This window comes from Crocuta crocuta, unplaced genomic scaffold (genome assembly GCF_008692635.1).
Source record: "Crocuta crocuta isolate KB4526 unplaced genomic scaffold, BGI_CrCroc_1.0 scaffold364, whole genome shotgun sequence".
Taxonomy (NCBI): domain Eukaryota; kingdom Metazoa; phylum Chordata; class Mammalia; order Carnivora; family Hyaenidae; genus Crocuta; species Crocuta crocuta.
Genome location: NW_027532603.1, coordinates 642,591 through 661,276, shown reverse-complemented (window position 1 = coordinate 661,276; position 18,686 = coordinate 642,591). Strand labels below are relative to the sequence as shown.

General features: G+C 51.7%; 1 protein-coding gene across 2 annotated transcripts in view; it reads left to right on the top strand.

Annotated features, from left to right (window-relative positions):
• KCND3 (potassium voltage-gated channel subfamily D member 3) overlaps positions 1 to 16,959 on the top strand; it is a 205,695-nt gene extending 188,736 nt beyond the window's left edge. Inside the window, exons 2-7 of one of the 2 annotated variants that reach the window (XM_077780159.1) lie at positions 6,610 to 6,772; positions 12,553 to 12,654; positions 12,997 to 13,086; positions 14,593 to 14,649; positions 15,814 to 16,061; positions 16,758 to 16,959. In XM_077780159.1, coding sequence (XP_077636285.1) covers positions 6,610 to 6,772; positions 12,553 to 12,654; positions 12,997 to 13,086; positions 14,593 to 14,649; positions 15,814 to 16,061; positions 16,758 to 16,959 — 862 coding nt within the window. The remainder of the gene's footprint in view (positions 1 to 6,609; positions 6,773 to 12,552; positions 12,655 to 12,996; positions 13,087 to 14,592; positions 14,650 to 15,813; positions 16,062 to 16,757) is intronic. The other variant, XM_077780160.1, reaches the window with a different exon arrangement.
• Positions 16,960 to 18,686: the final 1,727 nt, after the last annotated feature.

The window sequence follows — 18,686 nt, the reverse complement described above, 5'->3', positions numbered from 1 at the left end:
TGCCCAAAGTCACCAAGCTAGCAAGTGGCAGCACGGGACCACTGCACTGAGGCAGCAGAGACAGAGGAAGGGGTGAGCTCCAGCTGACTCCCCAGAGCCTGCTTCCATGACCATCCTTGCCCGCTGCCCACTGCCCAGAGGACCAGGATGTGGAGGACAGGGCCGAGCAACAGAAACAGACCAGCCTGGGCTTTTACCCAGAAGGTTCCACCACCTAAGGACCTTACACACTTCATTGTCCTCCCTGGACATGGGCTCCCCATTCCTAAGGAGGGTTAACCCTACCTGATGGGGCTACTGAGAGACCCACGGGTGCAGCTAGAGTTCCCAGCACAGGCTCCAGTACATGATTCCCATCCATCCTCTCGTTCTCCATCCCTTCTTTTTCAGGCCAAACGTTCCTGACCCCTTGATCATTTCCCCATGAGAAGAGTTCCAGACGATTGACCATCCTAACTCTGGATGTGATCTGTTAATCGATATCCGGTAGAATATATAGTGCCCAGAACACCCAGTGGCTGAGAAGTGGTCGGCCCCAAGGGGCAAGTCTGAACACACCTACTCCCTCTTGCTGGACATTCACTTTTTAGCAGCTGCGTTATGCTGGCGGCTGTGTCAAAGTGAAATTTCCCTGGTGATTTTTAACACGGATAGCTTTCAAGCTAGTTTTTCCCATCAGCTATACAAGTTATCGATTATTTGAATCAAAATGTTGGTGTTGTCATTCATCTTTGTTAAAATTAATCTGGCTGGTTTCATCCATGATTACAACCTGTTAAAATCCTTTTGACTCCAAAAGACCTCAATTCATAGTAGCACTGTCATTTAGAAATGTGAAGAGCTTGCTTTAAAATAACCAGCAGCAGAGAAAGGCAGATACTCTGATTTTTGCTGAAGTATGGAATCTAAAAAAGAAAACAAATGAACAAACAAAACACAACAGAAACAGACTCATAGATAAAGGAAACAAACTGTTGATTACCAGAGTATCTAACGGTTGAAATACATGGGCTAGATGAAAGGGATTAAGAAGTACAAACTTCCGGGGTGCCTGGGTGGTTCAGTCGGTTAAGCATCTGACTTTTAAAAAATACTTTTAAATCTTTATTTATTTTTGAGAGAGAGACAGACAGAGCATGAGCAGGGGAGGAACAGAGAGAAAGCGAGACACAGAATCCAAAGCAGGCTCCAGGCTCTGAGCTGTCAGCACAGAGCCCAACGCGGGGCTTAAACTCATGAACCATGAGATCATGACCTGAGCTGAAGTCAGATGTCTAACCGACTGAGCCACCCAGGTACCCCATGCATCTGACTCTTGATCTCAGCTCAAGTCATGATCTCACAGTTCATGAGTTCGAGCCCCGTGTAGGGCTCTGCACTGACAACACGGAGCCTGCTTGGAATTCTCTCTCTCCCTCTCTCTCTGCTCTTATCCCAGTTGTGCGCTCTCTCTCTCTCTCAAAATAAATAAACTTTAAAAAAAGAAGCACAAAAAAGAAGCACTTCCAGCTATGAAATAAGAAAGTCATGGGGATGTAGTGCACAGCATAGAGAATAGTCAATAAGGTTGTAATAACTTTGTACGGTGACAGATGGTAACCACATTTATCAGGGGGATCATTGTGTGATGTATAAAAATATCGAATCTCTATGATGCATGCCTGAAGCTAATAGTATATTGTATGTCAGCTCTACTTCAATAAAGGAAATTAATTGTAAAACTGATAATAATCAGCAGTACTCTTACCAACACCATCATCGTCATCGTCATCATCATCATCATCATTATCATGGGATCCAAATGGAAGAAGGTTAAAACAAAAACAATGATGTGTTGGTGTGCAGAGTCCAAAGAAGGATTGAACAGCGAAGCCACAGGAAAGCTGAAAGTGAAGCTGGTCCTCAGAATCAGGGCAGGAACTCAGACTCAGTCAGACTCCCCTTTCCTCCTCTCACCTCTTCCTCTGCGTCAGCCTGCTCCCTCTCTGACTATAGACTGGCTTCGTCCCGCGGCAGAAGGTGAGGCCACCAGCAGCTCCAGAGTTAGACTTGTTGCAGCCTCAACCTCCTTCAAGAGATTGGTCTCGTCTCAAAGGCAAATATCCAGGGAAGGGAAAAAGTTGCTGATATCATTAGCCAGCAGGGGGGACTTCTGCACATCATAACCACCTTGAGCTACCACTTCACCCCCACTGGGATGGCTAGATTCAAAAGACAAATAGTCACAAGTGGTGGTGAACATGTGGAGAAAGGGGAGCCCCAGCTTAGGGCTGCTGGGAATGTGAAAGGGCGCAACCACTTTAGAAAACTGCGTTTGGCAGTCTCCCCGCTTTAAACATGGAGTCACCATATACGTGACTCTGCAAAACTTGTACGCGAACCTTCAGAGCAGAGTTTATTCACAATAGCCTCGAAGTGGAAACAACCCACGTGTCTATCAACTGATGAATGAAAAAGCAAAATGTAGGACATCCATACAAGGGGATGTTACTCAGCACTAAAAAGGGTTGGGGAAGTGCCAACCTACAGCGGGGATATACCGTGAAACCTTAGCACGACACGCTAAGTGAAGGAAGGCAGACGCGAAAGGCCACGTACTGTGTGATTCCATCTATATGAAATGTCCAAAGTAAGGAAATCCATAGAGACAGAGAGTAGTTTCGTGGTTGCCTAGGGCTGAGGGGTGGGGTTGAGATGGTCACCTGCTGCTAATGGGTGTGCTGTTCGGTGGGGGTGGGAGTGGGGTGATGAAAATATTCTAAAATTAGATCCTGAGGATGGCAGCACAACTTCGTAAATACACTGAAACACTTTCAATTGTATGATTTTAAATTTTTTTTAATGTTTATTTACTTTTGAGAGAGAGAGACAGGGTGTGGACAGGGGAGGGGCAGTGAGAGAGGGAGGCACAGAATCCGAAGCAGGCTCCCAGCTCTGAGCTGTCAGCACAGAGCTTGGTGTGAGGTTCAGAACCCATGAACCATGAGACCTGAGCTGAAGTCAGATGCTCAACTGACTGAGCCACCCAGGCGCCCCTGAATTGTATGATTTAAATGGATGAATTGTATGATATATAATTATATGTTAATAAAGCTGTTAAAAAAATGAATCCAGGAAAAGAGCTCGTTGGCCCAGCTTGAGTCAGATGCCTCATTCTGAACTTGTTACCCATGCCTAGTGGGAGCAGGGGTGTAGGGGAAGGTTCATAAGACCACGGTAGCTTCTCTGAGAACCAGCTCCTCTGGATAGACTTTGTGTCATAACGGTGCCAAAGGCACAGTTCGCAGTGGATAGGCTCTTCACGGACAAAACAGTAGGTGCCCACCTCATGGGTTATTTATAGAGAATTTACATTTACCCAGAGACAACATTAAGTGCTTCTTCTGAATCATCTCATTAATTATTACAACAACCCTGTAAGTTAGGTATATAAAAGCTGTTTTATATTGGTCGAGGCGCCACTTAAATAACCTTCCCAAGGTCACTTAACCAGTAAGTAATGTGGTGCCAGGGATCAACCTGGGACCTGACTCCAGTCTCCTCTCTCAATCATTAGGCCATGCTGCCTCCCTCTGGCTTTATATAAGTTGTTGAAACATTCTGGAACACACCACTGGAGACCCAGCTTTAGATCCATCCTTTATTTCATCGACGTCTTTACCCTTTCACTAACGGAGACCCTTCTAACACGAGAGCCATGAACTTACTTTGCTGGCATAGGATCATCTTTGGGAAGGGTCAGGAGACTGGAGGTGCGCGTTCAACCCCTAGCGGCCACACTGCTATCCACACCCGTGCCTCCAGCCTGGCAAGGGTAGGAAGAACTGGGACTAGAGTACACCTTGCAAAAATCACAATGTAGCCGCCTCTTGATTCACCGGTGAGTTAACCCTTTCAAAACAAGGAACAAGGTTAATTTGGCAAGATGGGTGCTTAGTGAGCAATACAGCTGGTTTTCTAAAAGGTCCACTTAATATCTGCTCTCAAATTCTGCCTGCAGTGTGATGGCAGAGTTGGATGCCAGGCCCGTTGGTCTGTGGTTTCTCGGACTTCCTTGCCTCATCTTCAAAAATATCAACACAGCAGTGTCCGGCCTCCGGTCTCTGGGCATTTCTGTGCTGCACCATCACAGGCAGTGCTCTGCACCTCCATCTGCACGTCCCTCCTGTCTCCCGGGGCGAGATCCAGGTGCGCAGGGGCTGTGCCTCCGCTAAAAAGAGCTGGCCCCTCGCCTGCTCTCCCCTCCCCTGCCTCAAGCCCCACACCCTTCTTCTCCAGATGCCTCCCGGACTTTCTAAGAGGAAGGCTGTTCTTCTGGGTGGAAAAGGCAGAGAGCGCATGGGAGTTTGGCCCTGTCATCTTTTACCAACGGACCATCTGCGCCAGCAGCCGGCAGGGAGCTCACCCCTCGTCCTCTCTTTCAGTGGATAAAACCACCCTTCTGTGTCCATAGCATTGTTCACCCCCTCAGTCACCCCCAAATGTAGCCTTTCTGACGCCATGCTTACACACTCCTGCCATGCTTCATTTCCACCCACGGTCATGAGCTCGATGTGCATCTCTCCGTCACAAACCCAGAAACCCCAGTAACGTGATTCACCTCTAGGGGCAGCCCTCTTTTCCTTCATCATGGGGATTATTTGAACGTGGGACAATCAGCTGTGTTTTTAGAGTTTCCCAGCAACAGAGACTGCGGTTTCCAGGATGCCTGGGAAAAGTAATGGTGGGTATCATTTCTAGAGCTGTGTCCGTCATGGTAGCATCATGGTCCAGGTTACTCTTTTTTTAATCTCCGCCTGACAGAGAATGAGGCTGAGGCCCCGTGTCACATTCCCCCAAGGTCATGCGGTGATCAGATGGTGAGCTGGGTGGGGCTTGAACCCAGGTGGCCTAAGTCCGGAAGCCAAGTTCCCACCCCCACCAGTGGAGGCCCCTCTTGAGCAGCATGGCGGAGAAGGCGAACCTAATATCAGAGTCCCCGGAAAGAGCTTCGTAGGGCTTTGGTGTCAGCCGCATGACAGAGACAGCTTGAGCCGGGGCAAAGGGTGAGACCCCAAAGGAGAAGGAAGAGCGTTCTCAAAAGAGGAGCCTAATTCACAGGGTGTTGAGAGGCTTCCGCGAGGTCACGCATCCACTCACCAAATGTGTATCGATGGCTGGCCTAGCCTTCGAAAAGCCCCCGGGTGCTAGGCTATGAACGAGGGCACCGCACTCCTCAAACTGTGCACCTTATCCCCTTCCACATCTTCTCTGCATCCTCCAGCCACTTGGGTCCCCTCGGGCCAGGTGACTTTGAGCCTTACAATTCCGGTGGCATCAATTCCTGGTCATCCTCCAAACACAGAGAGGGCAGGAGAGGGGGGAGATGGTGTTGAGGCTTTGGCCAAAGGAGACATCAGAGCTCTTTGCTTAATAAGGCCTTTAATTTTTCTCAATAAAGAAGAGGCTAAACACTTAACCGCTGTGGAGAGTACCTTATTGATTGGAAGAGAGAGTCTCTGGCCTGCCTGCCCAGGGATGTACAGGCACCAGGCCAAGCTGGTCCCCGAGGGCAGCCACAGGGTGTGAAGTGCTTACGAGAGCTTCTCTGAGCTCTGAGAGACACCAGCACTGTCCTGAAGCGGCTCCATGGCTCAAGGGGCTGGGTTTGGGAGCTCACAGTTGCCCTCTGAGACAGCGTGGCTGGTGGAAGAAACGAAAGCAACAGGAGGGGGTTTTAATGCCAGCTGTCCCCAAAGGTGGCAGTGCATCTGCCAGTGAGCCTCACTTCCCGTATCTGCACAATGGGGCGAAGGGTTCTATGGGCTTCGGGGAGTTCGTGTGAGGTGAGTGAGCAGGAGTGCTTCGTGCATTGTGAATCTCCACATGAGGCGAGGGCGGGTTTCTTACTTGTTATTTTTATGAACATACATGAGATCGTGCTGCTTTTCTTCCTAATACTCATCCATGGCTGCTCATTGCATTTGGGACAAAATCCATACTCCATGGGGTGGCCTCCACCTCCTTTTGTATAACTCTCCTCCGCGCCCACCCCACCACCGGTGGGTCTGTAATCATTCCCGCAGCGGGCCACGCTCCCTCCTCCCTCGGGGGCCTCTGACTTTCTGTCCCCTCTGCCTGGCACACTCTTCCCTGAGTGTGTCCCATGACCGGGATCCTTTACCTTCAGATCTCAGCTGAGAGGTCAGCTCCTCAGAGACGCCTTTCCTGACCACGCTCCCCGCACCTGGCACAGCACCTGACTCTAGTCCCCTCCCAGAAATAGAGAGAAGTCGGTATGTTTATGGGTTCACTCACTTGTTTATGGTCTTCCCCTTGTAGGTTGTTAGCTCTGAGAACGCTGCTAGGTCATAGTAGGCACATAGTACATGCTTTAAACAATTGTTGAGTGGATGGATGGATGGATGGATGGATGGATGGATGGATGGATGGATAAATAGGTGAGCGATGGGCAGGGAAGTCTGGCTTGTTTCCCAAGTGACCCCTTCTTCCTCACACTTGTTCCTTTCTCTCTCTCTCTCTCTGTCTCTCTGTCTCTCTTTTCTTTCCTCTCGCTGTCTCTCTCTCTCTCTCTGTCTGTCTGTCTCTCTCTCTCTCTCTCTCTCTCAGATATGGAGATATGGTGCCCAAGACAATTGCAGGGAAGATTTTTGGCTCCATCTGCTCCCTGAGTGGCGTCCTGGTCATTGCCCTGCCAGTTCCTGTGATTGTTTCCAACTTCAGCCGGATTTACCACCAGAACCAGAGAGCCGATAAACGCAGGGCACAAAAGGTAAGCCTCAGCCCTGCGAGGCTGGGAGGCAGCAGCAGACAGGGGCCTGGCCCTCTGCTTTGTGCCGCTATCACAGTCGGGTCACCAAGGCCTGGACTGCCCGGGTGGATCCCGGCACAGACGGCCCCTGGCTTTGGAAGGTAAGGCAGCTTGGTGTCCCTTCCTGCTTACCAGTGTCCTGCGCTCCAGCTGCCAAGTGCCACACACCCTCAGTTATCCAGAGGCTGATTATCTCCCTCATGGATGTTGGGTACAGTTTCCTTGAGCCCCGGCTTCCCCATCAAGACCTCAGCCATGCCTGGATCCTTCCTCCCTCTCCCTGCCCAGAGCTTACTGGGGAATGGAATTGCTTTCTCATATCCTACAATGCAAAACATCCAGACAAGACATAGATTTGCTGGGAAGAGGATGAATACTCGGGAAGGAGACATTCTGAGGCCACTGAGCTCTGGAACAAGTGGCACAGCAGGCTCGGGTCCCCTGGGGGTGTTTAGGGTTAAGGCACAGAACTGCAGCAGATGAGCAGGGGCATAACCACTGGTCCTGAGAAAAGTGCTGGCCTCGTGCACTAGGAGGCAGGGCAGTGGCACCCTCATTCACTCACAGAGTGAGGGGCAAGGTCTGACGGCTTTGGTGCACTTTCCGGGCCTCTGGCTAGCGAGCTGCCAGATTCCTATTAGGAATGGGGAGTTGTTCATTTCTCTTCTGACCGGGGCTGAAATAGGTTACCCTTCAGCAGCAGCTTAACCTCCAGGGCGTACAGGCAGAGCCCTGCTGGGTACAGTGGGCAGGGACGACCTTGTTGAAAGAGTCACTTACTGAGGCCTGAGATTTCATGTCCTTATTTTACTCCTCTCTTCCTTTTTCCTTCCTTCCTTCCTTCCTTCCTTCCTTCCTTCCTTCTTCCTTTCTCCCTTTCCACAAACATTCCCTGCACCTGCTGTGTGGTGGGCCCTGTGCATGCAGCTGGATAGTTTTCTCACCCCTGAACCCTGCCCCTGGCATTCCACCAAGTAGCAGGGCTTCCTTGACATATCAGAGAATTCCAGAATTTCAGAACATATCCATGTATGCTGACTGAAACAAAGTCACTGAGCTCATGAAAGTTCTGAACTGTTATGGTAATTTACCTATAAAAATACTTAATACCACATATTATGCAATTATATACTGAATCCAGTTGGCTCTCACTTCCAACAGATCCCTTTGTGTGTGCCCCTGGGGTCACCCCCTCAGCCTGTGCGGAGGGACCTTGTGACTCATCTTGACCTGGTCTGTAATGTTGCCGGCCCACCTTAGGTTCGTCTTCTGGCTCCATGCTGTCCTCTCCATCCCCTCCAGCACCCACTTCCTACCTCATCACCCAGGGTCCAGGCTTCCCCACCCCCACCCCGCTAGCCATTCCAGAAATAGAAGTCTTATCTTGTTCCCTGTTCAAGTCCGCTGGCAAATGTGAGCAGTATCTAAATTCATTATGCTGTCCTGAAGGAAATGGGCTAGAGGGGAGCTGGGATCTGCCTTCCAAACCACGGAGACTGAGGCCTTGAAGAGCCGGCGGGCCTATAGCAACCCCCCCCACCCCGCCTCACCCCGTCCCAGGAGCTAGGCTGACACAGGTGCTTGGTCTAGCTTGTGAGGGTCCGAGGACTCCCCGGCGCACACACTAGCTCCTGCTGTGCCCACTCAGGCTGGGCGTTAGGCCGCTCCTGTGCCCTCTGTGTGCCCTCAGAGCATCACACCCCCTGCCGCTTTGCCCCTGCCAAGAACAGGACAGTGGTCATTCCCCTCGAGACTTGAAAAAGCCTGCCCTGTGCAGAAGGAATCGGCCTCGGCCTACCCCTCCTTCTAGCTGCTAAAGACGGCACTCCCTCCCTTCCGCCTCCCTCCCCACCCTCTTCTTTCCCTTTGAAATCAAAGTAAATATATTGTTTTTATCTCACCTGGATGCTCTTTTTCCTCAAGGTTGCTCAGCTCTGTCTCTTTCACCTTGGGCTTCTTCTGAGAAGCNCCTTTGAAATCAAAGTAAATATATTGTTTTTATCTCACCTGGATGCTCTTTTTCCTCAAGGTTGCTCAGCTCTGTCTCTTTCACCTTGGGCTTCTTCAAAAAAAAAAAAAAAAAAAAAAAAAAAAAAGAGAGAGAGAGAGAATACAAGAATATAACCTGCTTCCAGCAGTGAGTCTGTCACCGTGAGGCAAGAAAGGCAGGTACCAAGGACGTAGTGGCGGTGGAGAGATGGGACAGGCAAGAAGTCATGAAAGCTGAGATTTCTCAGCCCAGGAGCTAGACAGCCTTGAGGGTCCGCTCCCAGCCCCCCTGCCTCAGGTGTAAAGGAAATGCTTAAAAAGTTATCATCCTTTCCTGGTTTGCTTGGGATCATTCCTAAGATGACCCCGTGACTATTTGCTTCAGAGACTAGGTTCTCAAATCACGTGAATTGGAGACCAAGTAAGGAGGTCTAGCGGTGGACCAAGAGAAGGGAGCATGTGGAGTGGGAGAGGGTTTTTAGTAGAGAGTTTTATTGAGATAATTACAGATTCACATGTAGTTATAAGATTATCTCAGTCCAGGTATGGATGTGGATACAATCCACCAATCCTATTCAGATTTCCCCAGTTATACTTGTACTCATGTGTGAGTGTGCGTGTGTGTGCACGTGCGTGAGAGAGAGAGAAGTTTGATACAGTTTCATCACCCATGCAGGTTCATGCACCCATCACCTTGGTCAAGGTAACTGAATAGCTCCAGTACCGTAAGGACTCTGCCCAGCCTGCCCCTAACCCCTGGCAACTGTTTATCTGCCCTCCACCTACATGTTTTCATTTCAAAAACATCACATAAATGGAGGTAACCATTTGGGAGATTGGTAACCGTTAGGAGATTGGCTTTTTTTCCCCACTTCACAGAATTCCTGGAGATTCATCCAAGCTGTGTGTATCAGTAGTCCATTCCTCTTTCTTAGTGGGCAGAGTCCATGTCATGGATGTATCACATGCCACGGGATTATAGGAACCATGTTTTTGGTTATTTCAAAGGAAATTGCTGTGAACGTTCATGACCAGGTTTTTGCGTGGACGTAAGCTTTCACTTCTCTGGGGTGAATGCCTGGGAGTACAGTCGGCCATGTTTTTTTGTTTGGCTTTTCCGGGTCTCCCTCATTTTCCCTCTTCTGCCTCTCCCAGGGGAAGAGAGGTCCATCCTCATGGCCCAGTGGCATCTGCCAGCCAGCCAGAGAGTGTTTCCTGGGGCCTGACAGATTCTGGAGCACAGACTGCACCTGGAACTGTACCCAGAGTGGCCGCCTCTTCCTTCCAGACCTCTCCTTCAACCCTGGAATCTCCATCCTTATTGAAATTGCGCCCTCCTGGGCCTTGCTAATCCAGTTTAGAAACTTGATGGCAGGAATTAAAATTCAGGGAAGAAGGAGAGGGATGCTATGAAGGCAGCCAAAGGCAAATGGCCAGGGGAGGAGAGAGAAGCTGAGCCAGTCCGCACAAGGGTGAGCCCACCACAAGGGCCTTACTGATGGATTTCTGACCAACTGTGAAGGATCATCTTCCTTCCTGGGTCGTCCCAAGCCTTACTCGAGCTCCTGCTCAGTGCACAGCTCCGTGTTAGATGCTGAAGATAAAAATATGCATAAGCCAGACTCGGGCTCTTGGGAGCTCTAAGTCAAACGAGAAATCCTCACCAAATTTCTTGTGCTGGGTATGGTTCCGTAAATACATTGCAAACCTCTTTATCCTGTGTGGGAAATGATTAAACAGTGTTGTGCATTTGATATGACAATCTGTTGCTTTAATAGAGCCCAGGGTAAGATAAGATTAAAAGAAGTGCCACAAAGGAGAACAGGAGAATCTTTCATCTCTAGAAAGTAATGAAGACAGACCCCGGATAGGAGAAAGGTCTGGCTCTAAGTGGTGAAATCAAATTATATAAGGCTGTAATGAGCTTGACACAATTGGATTTCCATATGCAGCTCTCAACACCCAGTCCTCACCCAAGGCAATAACAGCCGTGTCCTCAGATGATGAGCAACATGCCTGAATGTAGACATCTCAGCCAAGGGGACGGCTGGAGTGGGCTCCCCGGGGAGGGCACCTGGAGTGGGCACGAAAGTTCTTTGCTTAGAAGAAGAGGACTGACAGGGCTTACTCGCCATCCTTTCTCTACTGGACTCCTCTTTCCATTCTCTCCATCCAGAGGAGCTCTCTTCTTCACATTCACAGGTAGATCTCCCAGGCCCAAGTCCTGGCCTCGTCCGCATATTTGGAAGCCAGGAAAGTGAGTTGAGCTGTCCCCATAGGGACACGCAGGCCACAGGAAACAAGAGATATAGAGTGTCCTCTGTGCTTCTACTGACAGCCTGGTTCGATTCCCTGGCCTCTTTGGAGCACATGAACCAGCCCAGCAGAGAACTTGGAAGGGACACGCCCCTGTGCTGGGGAAAGGGTGATAAGAAATGGAAACTGCCACAATTTTCCAAGGACTCGTGCTGCCCAGAGTCTGAGCCGAGGTTATAGTGGACTTCCGCGGAGGCAGGAGGAGGGACCCCTCTGCCCCAGGATGGGTCTGTGAGTCCGCGGGCTCTTCTGCTCCCAGCGGTGAGGACCCGGAGCTGGCTCTGGGTCTCCGGGAATCTGGACTCTTGCTGCAGGAGTCCCTCTACCCTTCCTTTCTCCCTCTTCTCCTGAAGACTCTTTCCTCTTCAGCCTCCCTCTGTGCTTGTACTGCCATCATGGTGACACTGATTATGGTCATTAGGAAGGAGAAGAGCAGCATGTGCAGCGTGTCCAGCCTCCCCAGCCTCTGTGAGCAAGACAGATGCACTTGCATTGCGATCCCAGCCCTGAAGGCAGCTGTTGAAGGCACCAGGCTGGAGCTGGGGGGATGGGGGGTGGGTGGGGGGGAAGTGCAGTTGTCCTAGTTAAAGCCAAAGCAGCCTATGAAAATGTGCCCCACCCCCCGGCACACACGCACTGGCCCCCATGTCACATGCACCCGTGCTCATCCCCACAGACACACACGGCAGAAATATACATGTACTGGCACACCCATGCATGCATCCACTACCCAAAACAGAAATGCAACTTTAAGTACACTCATTAATTTGAAAATTACGAGACACTGGGGACACATCAGTGAACAAAAACTCCTGTCCTCAAAGAGTTTACATTCTGGGAGACAGTTGCAAGATAAATACAGAACCCATATACTATCTTAGTCATATGTGCTGAGGGGAAAATGGAGAGAAGGGAGTGCTGAAGGGCGCATATGCACACTCCTTCCTTTCCTCATAATTAACTGACACTTGGGCACCCGCTGGGTACAGGGGACCACACTGGACCCTGGGGGACAATTGGGAGGGCTATAACATATGCTCCTTTATACAGCAGTCTAGTTAGAGACGAGGCATACTCCGATGCGATGCGGAGTAGATAAAGGTCACAAAGCTTTTGGAAGGAGGGGTGACTTTGATGAGTGGTGTTTCTCCCACCAGGATTACAACGGGGCTGGAGAGACGGCGGGGGGGGGACCCCAGGAACTCTGACCAGGACCAAGCTGCACTAAGTGGGTCCACAGAGTCTCTCAGACCCAGTCCCAGGGTCTATAGACAGAGATCCAAGCAGCTGGGAAGAAGCCGTCTTCTCCCCTTCATCCAACGTCACCTGGGAATGCCACCGCGCAGGGACAGCGCACTGCCACTGGCTTTTCTTCGCAGGCTTGCTATCTCGTCTCTCGGTCTCACTCACTCTTTTTCTCTCTCTGCCGACTACAGAAGGCTCGCCTTGCCAGGATCCGGGTGGCCAAAACAGGCAGCTCCAATGCCTACCTGCACAGCAAACGCAATGGACTCCTCAACGAGGCGCTGGAGCTGATGGTAGGCGCCTGGGGGACCCCGGCCGGGCAGGTGGCTTCTTTTCTCTCCCCAGGGGCTCTGCCACCCCCAAAGCCCCAGCATGGACCCTAGGAAAGACATGTTTCCAGACTCCCCAGGGAGCAGCCCTCCTTCACGGTCCCCTCCCATAGGATTATCACCACTGCTTTTAACCCAGCTGTAGACCAAGGGCTGCCAGCCCAAAAGCTAACGTGTTCTACAGTGACCCTGAAATCCAGTTCATCCCCATTTTTCTGGTGCCCTCCCACCTCCTGCGGGGAAGCAAAGAGGTGGAGGCAGGAAGAGCCACCGGCTTTATCCTTAGCCTCTCTCTTTTCTTACTAGGGCACCCCAGAGGAGGAGCACATGGGCAAGACCACCTCACTCATCGAGAGCCAGCACCACCACCTGCTGCACTGCCTGGAGAAAACCACTGTGAGTCCCAGCCCACTGTACCCCTTCTCACCCCTGAGCCCTGACTCTTTTCCGAGGGCCAGGACGCACAGCGTGAGAACTCTGTGCTCATATCCTCACCCTGGGCCCAGGCTTCAGAAGTCAGAGTCACCTTTGGATCCAAAGAGTAGCGATGAGTTCTACAGAGTTCCACAGAGTGGGGTACAGTCATCCAGGCAGGATGCCAGTTATGTCCTGGAGCAGCTCAGAGAGTTGGTCCCCCCAGCCTTTCCGCACACCCCTACACAGTCCCCATAGCCCATTTCGTGGTTACTGAGAGCTAAGGGCTCTGCCTCAGTTTCTCAGTCGGGAAGGCCATCACTCTTCAAAACTAGGGCTGAATTTCTCCTAGCTTGCTACAGAACAGTGGAGAAGGGCGTCGAGTTCTGTCTTATGCCGGGGGAGAGGCTGCTGCAATTTGTGAGTCCTTCCTTTGCTCCCTACAGAAGACAGTGAATGAAGGAGGCAGAGCCTACATTTCTCTAGCCAAGGATTTTATCAGTCCCACCGACTCGTCACCCTGTAGCTCCCAGGGAGTTCAGATTCCACAGGGCTTGTTGTTAAAATAGAGCCGTGGTTTAGGATGCCGTAACGGGAATGTGGCATGATGCTTTGTGCCTCACAAACAGACTGAAAGAAAGGGCAGTGGGGCCAAGCCCGGACCCTTGGCAACAAGTGTCAGGAATAGTAGGGAAGAGGGGGAGTCAGGGTGGACCACCAAAGAGAGACAAAGTGAAACCCTTCCCCGTTCCTTTCTAGGCCCTTCCTCCCCAGAGAGCCCATGGCCAGGGCTCAGCACCCTAAGGAAGGAACTTTCTACTTCCGAATGTTCCATATCCTGGCCTTTAGAAGCAGGGGGAATAGATATTAGGTGCCTCTTAGTATGAGCCAAATGTGGACATTGTGGATGGCAGTTGAACCCGAAGAGGGCCTCCAAAACGGGAAAGTGCTCTGAAAACCCTAGTTCCCAGGATTTATCAAGGATGTCTTCCTGTCAAGAACTGTGTATGTGCATCTAGAATGTCTCCCAAAGACTCCGAGCTTGCCAACGGGATAGGCCCGGATCCTGCTGCCCTTTCCGAGTTGCATGTGCTGGGTGGAATGTGTCAACTGAAAGGATGTGGGTAAAAAGATCTGGGTGTGAAGGCCTGGAATGTTGGCATTGAAGAGACGAGGCTTCGGGGCCGGAGGGACGGAATGCTGGCATCGAAGGGGTGGAATGCTCGATTGAGGGCATGACTGTCGGACTGTGGGGGTGGGGGGCTGGGCTGGAAGAGGTGGAATGCTGGATTTCAGGGGAGGAATGTTGGGATAGAAGAGGCGGGGCGTTGAGGTGGAAGGGGTGAATGCGGGGGGTTGAGCAGGGCCGCGTTGGGGCCGAGGGGTGGAATGCTGGGAGGGAGGGACTGAATGTCGGTACTGAGCTTGGGAATGCCGGAATGTACAATGAATGGTGTTTCTATCTTCTGTTGGCATGTTGTCCTGTAGGGGTTGTCCTATCTTGTGGATGATCCCCTGTTATCTGTACGAACCTCCACCATCAAGGTATAACTTTTTAAAAATTCAATTGATGTGTTTTTCTCTCTGATTCTTCTGAGTCTGTGGACTTTCCTCCTTTCACCCCCGGGTCCGGTTCTCTGCATGTGCTGTTGGTTCTTCTGGGGCTTATTCCTACCTCTACCGCCACACCCAGTACCAGCTCAGGCTTTTTGTGTGTGCTGGACAACCCGGCTGCCTTTCTGATTCCCTCTTTTGACCTCCCTGAGGGCGCGGAGGGGATGGTGGAACGTGACGCCCACGTTGCTACCCCCTGGGCGCCCATGGGCCACTTGCCGGGCCCACAGGGACACCTGGTCCTGGCTGCAGGGGCTGGTCTCTCTCTGTGCTCTGTTCCCATGCTCCCTCTTCCCCAGACTTTCTCCTCACACTGGTGGCCTCGGCCAGACTGTTCATGCCGTAGATTGTTAGCCACCTTGGCCAAACAGCCATTTTTTAAGTTGTCCTGGGTTCAGCACCAGAAGGCTGTTAGCATTCCTACCTATGCTTACATTTATGACTTAGGGAATCCTGGGCCTCCAAGTATATTAGGGATCCGTATCCCGTAATCAGGTGTGGGGGAGGGGGGGAAGCACAATAGTTCAAAGAAATCATAACCCCAACATTTTGACCCCACTGGCCTCCAAGAGTAAAGCTCTCGCAGTTCCGTGAATGATCCAGGGCCTTTAAAAGCTCACACTCACCCAAGATTCATACGGATCTCACCTATCAGAGCCAAGCTAGCATTAGAGACTGCGTAGTGTAAGCGCCACCCAAGGCCAGTGACTCCTTGTCTGCCACTTCCAGGAGATTGTGTGCAAGCCCTGCCGTGTAAGGAAAGTCGGCCTCTAGCTCTAAGGGTGCGGCTATATCCCTCCAGGTCCTCTGTGTCCCTTCAGCTCAGAACTGAAGGTGGAGTGTAAGTTCTCGGCAGGATTACCATGCAGGCCCCACCCTTCTGTCTGATGGCCCGGGTGCCAATAGGAGTCTTTTTCTTTCTTCATTTGAAGCCTGTGGGACATCGCCCCTCCCGATCGCTTATCTGTGCTCCACACAGCTGGGAGCCTTCCTCCCAAGGCCCAGACAGAGACAGGCGGCCCCACCGGGGCATCAGGGCTCACTCCCCTGCTTCTTGCCTCCCCTTCCTACTTCTTCTCCTTCCACTTCCCACAGAACCACGAGTTTATAGATGAGCAGATGTTTGAGCAGAACTGCATGGAGAGCTCGATGCAGAACTACCCGTCCACGAGAAGCCCCTCACTGTCCAGCCACCCGGGCCTCACCACCACCTGCTGCTCCCGCCGCAGTAAGAAAACCACGCACCTGCCCAATTCCAACCTGCCGGCCACTCGCCTACGCAGCATGCAAGAGCTCAGCACGATCCACATCCAGGGCAGCGAGCAGCCCTCGCTCACTACCAGGTGGGTGGCTTCCATCCCCGTCAGTGCCTGAGGCTTGAATGGCACCAGTCGCAGAAGGAAACCATCTCCACATGAGGAGATCCTCTGCCCCCCCCCCCCTATCCAATGCCCAAGTCCCCTCTGTCTTCCTTCTCATCCCTGCAGGTTAAACCCAAGGCCCTTCGTACGCTTGGGAGGACACCCTAGCAGGCTTAGGCCCGACGTGGGGGTAGATACCAGGAACAGTAACTGGAGGAGGGGCCAGGGCAGGGAGGTGGATCTACCCCGGTGCAAAGAATGGATCGTTTTCTCAAGGAAGCGAGGGTCACAATTGTGTTACACATGGCTTATCTTAGGCTGATTTTGAACCATGGACTGACCTTTTTCCTCCATTCTCTGCTTACACTTAGGCCACTTCCCACTATCTCCAGTGAGTTGCAAGGAGTGCAGGGAAAGCAAAAAATGGCCCGAAGTGATAGGTAAACAGTCGTGGGAGGGGGGAAATGTATCCCCCGAATGCCAAAGCCCAGCATACGTGACTTTGCAGTTGTTAGAAATGATCATCAGGATGGGTGGTGACAGGGTGATCGCCAAAAACAGAGACAGAGGGACCTGGGCGCTTCCTCCTAGTTACCATGTCGGGGTCAAGGACGCTTTGGAGTACCAGCAAGAGGAACCATCACCTACTCACCCTTTTTTTTTTCTTTTTTCCCCCAGTCGCTCCAGCCTTAATTTGAAAGCAGACGACGGACTGAGACCGAACTGCAAAACCTCCCAGATCACCACAGCCATCATCAGCATCCCCACCCCACCAGCGCTAACCCCAGAGGGGGAGAGCCGGCCGCCCCCTGCCAGCCCCGGCCCCAACACGAACATTCCTTCCATAGCCAGCAATGTCGTCAAGGTCTCCGCCTTGTAAACCCACGGGACAGAGGGCCAGCGCGGGGAGTGGGAGTGGAGGGGGCTGGCATGTTGGTCGGTGGCCGCTGGGACCACTCCCCCCCGTCCCCACTGTTTCTGCCTGCCCTGTGGCACCCCTTTAGCACTGAAACTTGTGCCTGGAAGGAAAGGGAGGCAGAAAAGGGGTACCTGAGGTTCACCGCTGCTAGCACGGGATGGATGTGGCCGAGGCCCTGTGGTCCTGCATCTTGCTGGGGCCAGAGGAAGTGGGGGGGAGGAGGGGGATGGGACAGCAGGGGTGGGAGGGTGGTGTAGCGGCTGCGTGCCATGACAGGGCCTGGAAGGGGGGAGCCTCAGACCAAATAACAGTTGTTTCTGGAGGCCCCGGTGAGGAAAATACAAGGCTAAGAGCAGCACAGAGGCCGAGTTGTCACATGCAAAACAGGAAGAAAATATAACACTGTGTATTTAAGCACCTTTTTCAAGGCTCTTAATGGATAATATTTATTCATGGGAAAAGGTGGAAAACAAAACACCAACGGATTTTTGTGAAATATTTTTCTCCATGGACCCAATACCTTTGAACCAAAACGATGCATTTTGTGAGGGTTTTTTTTTTTCTCCTTTTATAGCAGAAGCTTTTAGGCTAAGAAGTCCGTTATTGCTGAGTTCTCTCTCCATTCCCCCAGGTGGGTGAGGTCAACTGAGCCTGGGCCCCCACTGCCCAGCTGACCTGCACAGAGCTGCCAACTGACCACACAGCAACACTTACCCTCTGTACGTCCTCTGTCTCTGTCCCTCTCTGCTTCACCCCCTGGCTGTTTCTGTGTCCAGCCATCTGTCTCTACCTTGGACCCCAGTGATCCGGAGACCTGTTAGTACAACCTTCTCCACTGCCAAGCACCTGCACACTCGTGCCTGGGAGTTGTATTTGCACGAATGCAGCTGTGGAAGAGGAAAGAATAAAGCCACAAAGGGAGAGTGTGGGGATGAGGGAAGTGCACCTTATGAAACAAAGTGCTTCCCTTGTGCTTGGAACCACGGGAGTTTTTGCAGTTTCCATTTCTGGGGAGAAAAGGGAATGACCAGATTTTTTGCACTGGGGATCTTGACACAGGAAGTAGCCAATACCCAAGAGGTACGGTCGAGTCTGGTGTGTGCCAGTGAAGAGGGAAGAGCCCAGGGCTCACAGCTGTAGTCGGCCCCGGGGGCACCTTGGTATGTACCCTTCTCACGGGACCCACCATAAAGCCCGTCGGAACTCTGCCAAGAGGCCCCATACGCAGAAGAAAGAAGGACGAGCTTCTGACTTAACTTACAACTGAGACAACTCCCATCTGAAGACTGAGCCTGTGTGCTTCAGCCTTTGATGCTCCAAAGTGTGGAAGCAAGTAAGAGATTCTAGATGAGTCATATGTGCTCTGAAAAATGCCTTGAGGTCTGAAGAGTCTTCAGGCCTAATGTCCCTGAAGGTAACTGAAATGGTGAAGCCTGATGCCCTCTGTGCAAGGGAGGGAGGGACTGTTACCTCTGGAGAAGCTGTTCAGGTGGTTTGCACCCTGGTGGGACTGGGAAAAGCACTTCTGGAACCCTCTTATCATTTTCACTGCTTATAGCAGAGCAGGTGGGCTGCAGGGTTAGTTAGTGACAGACCCCTTCCCACCCTCCCCAGCTGCAGCCTCTCTGGCTTGGGCTCTGAGATACGGGAGCTCCTCACCCACTCTACAGCTTAGTGGTTGGCAGTTC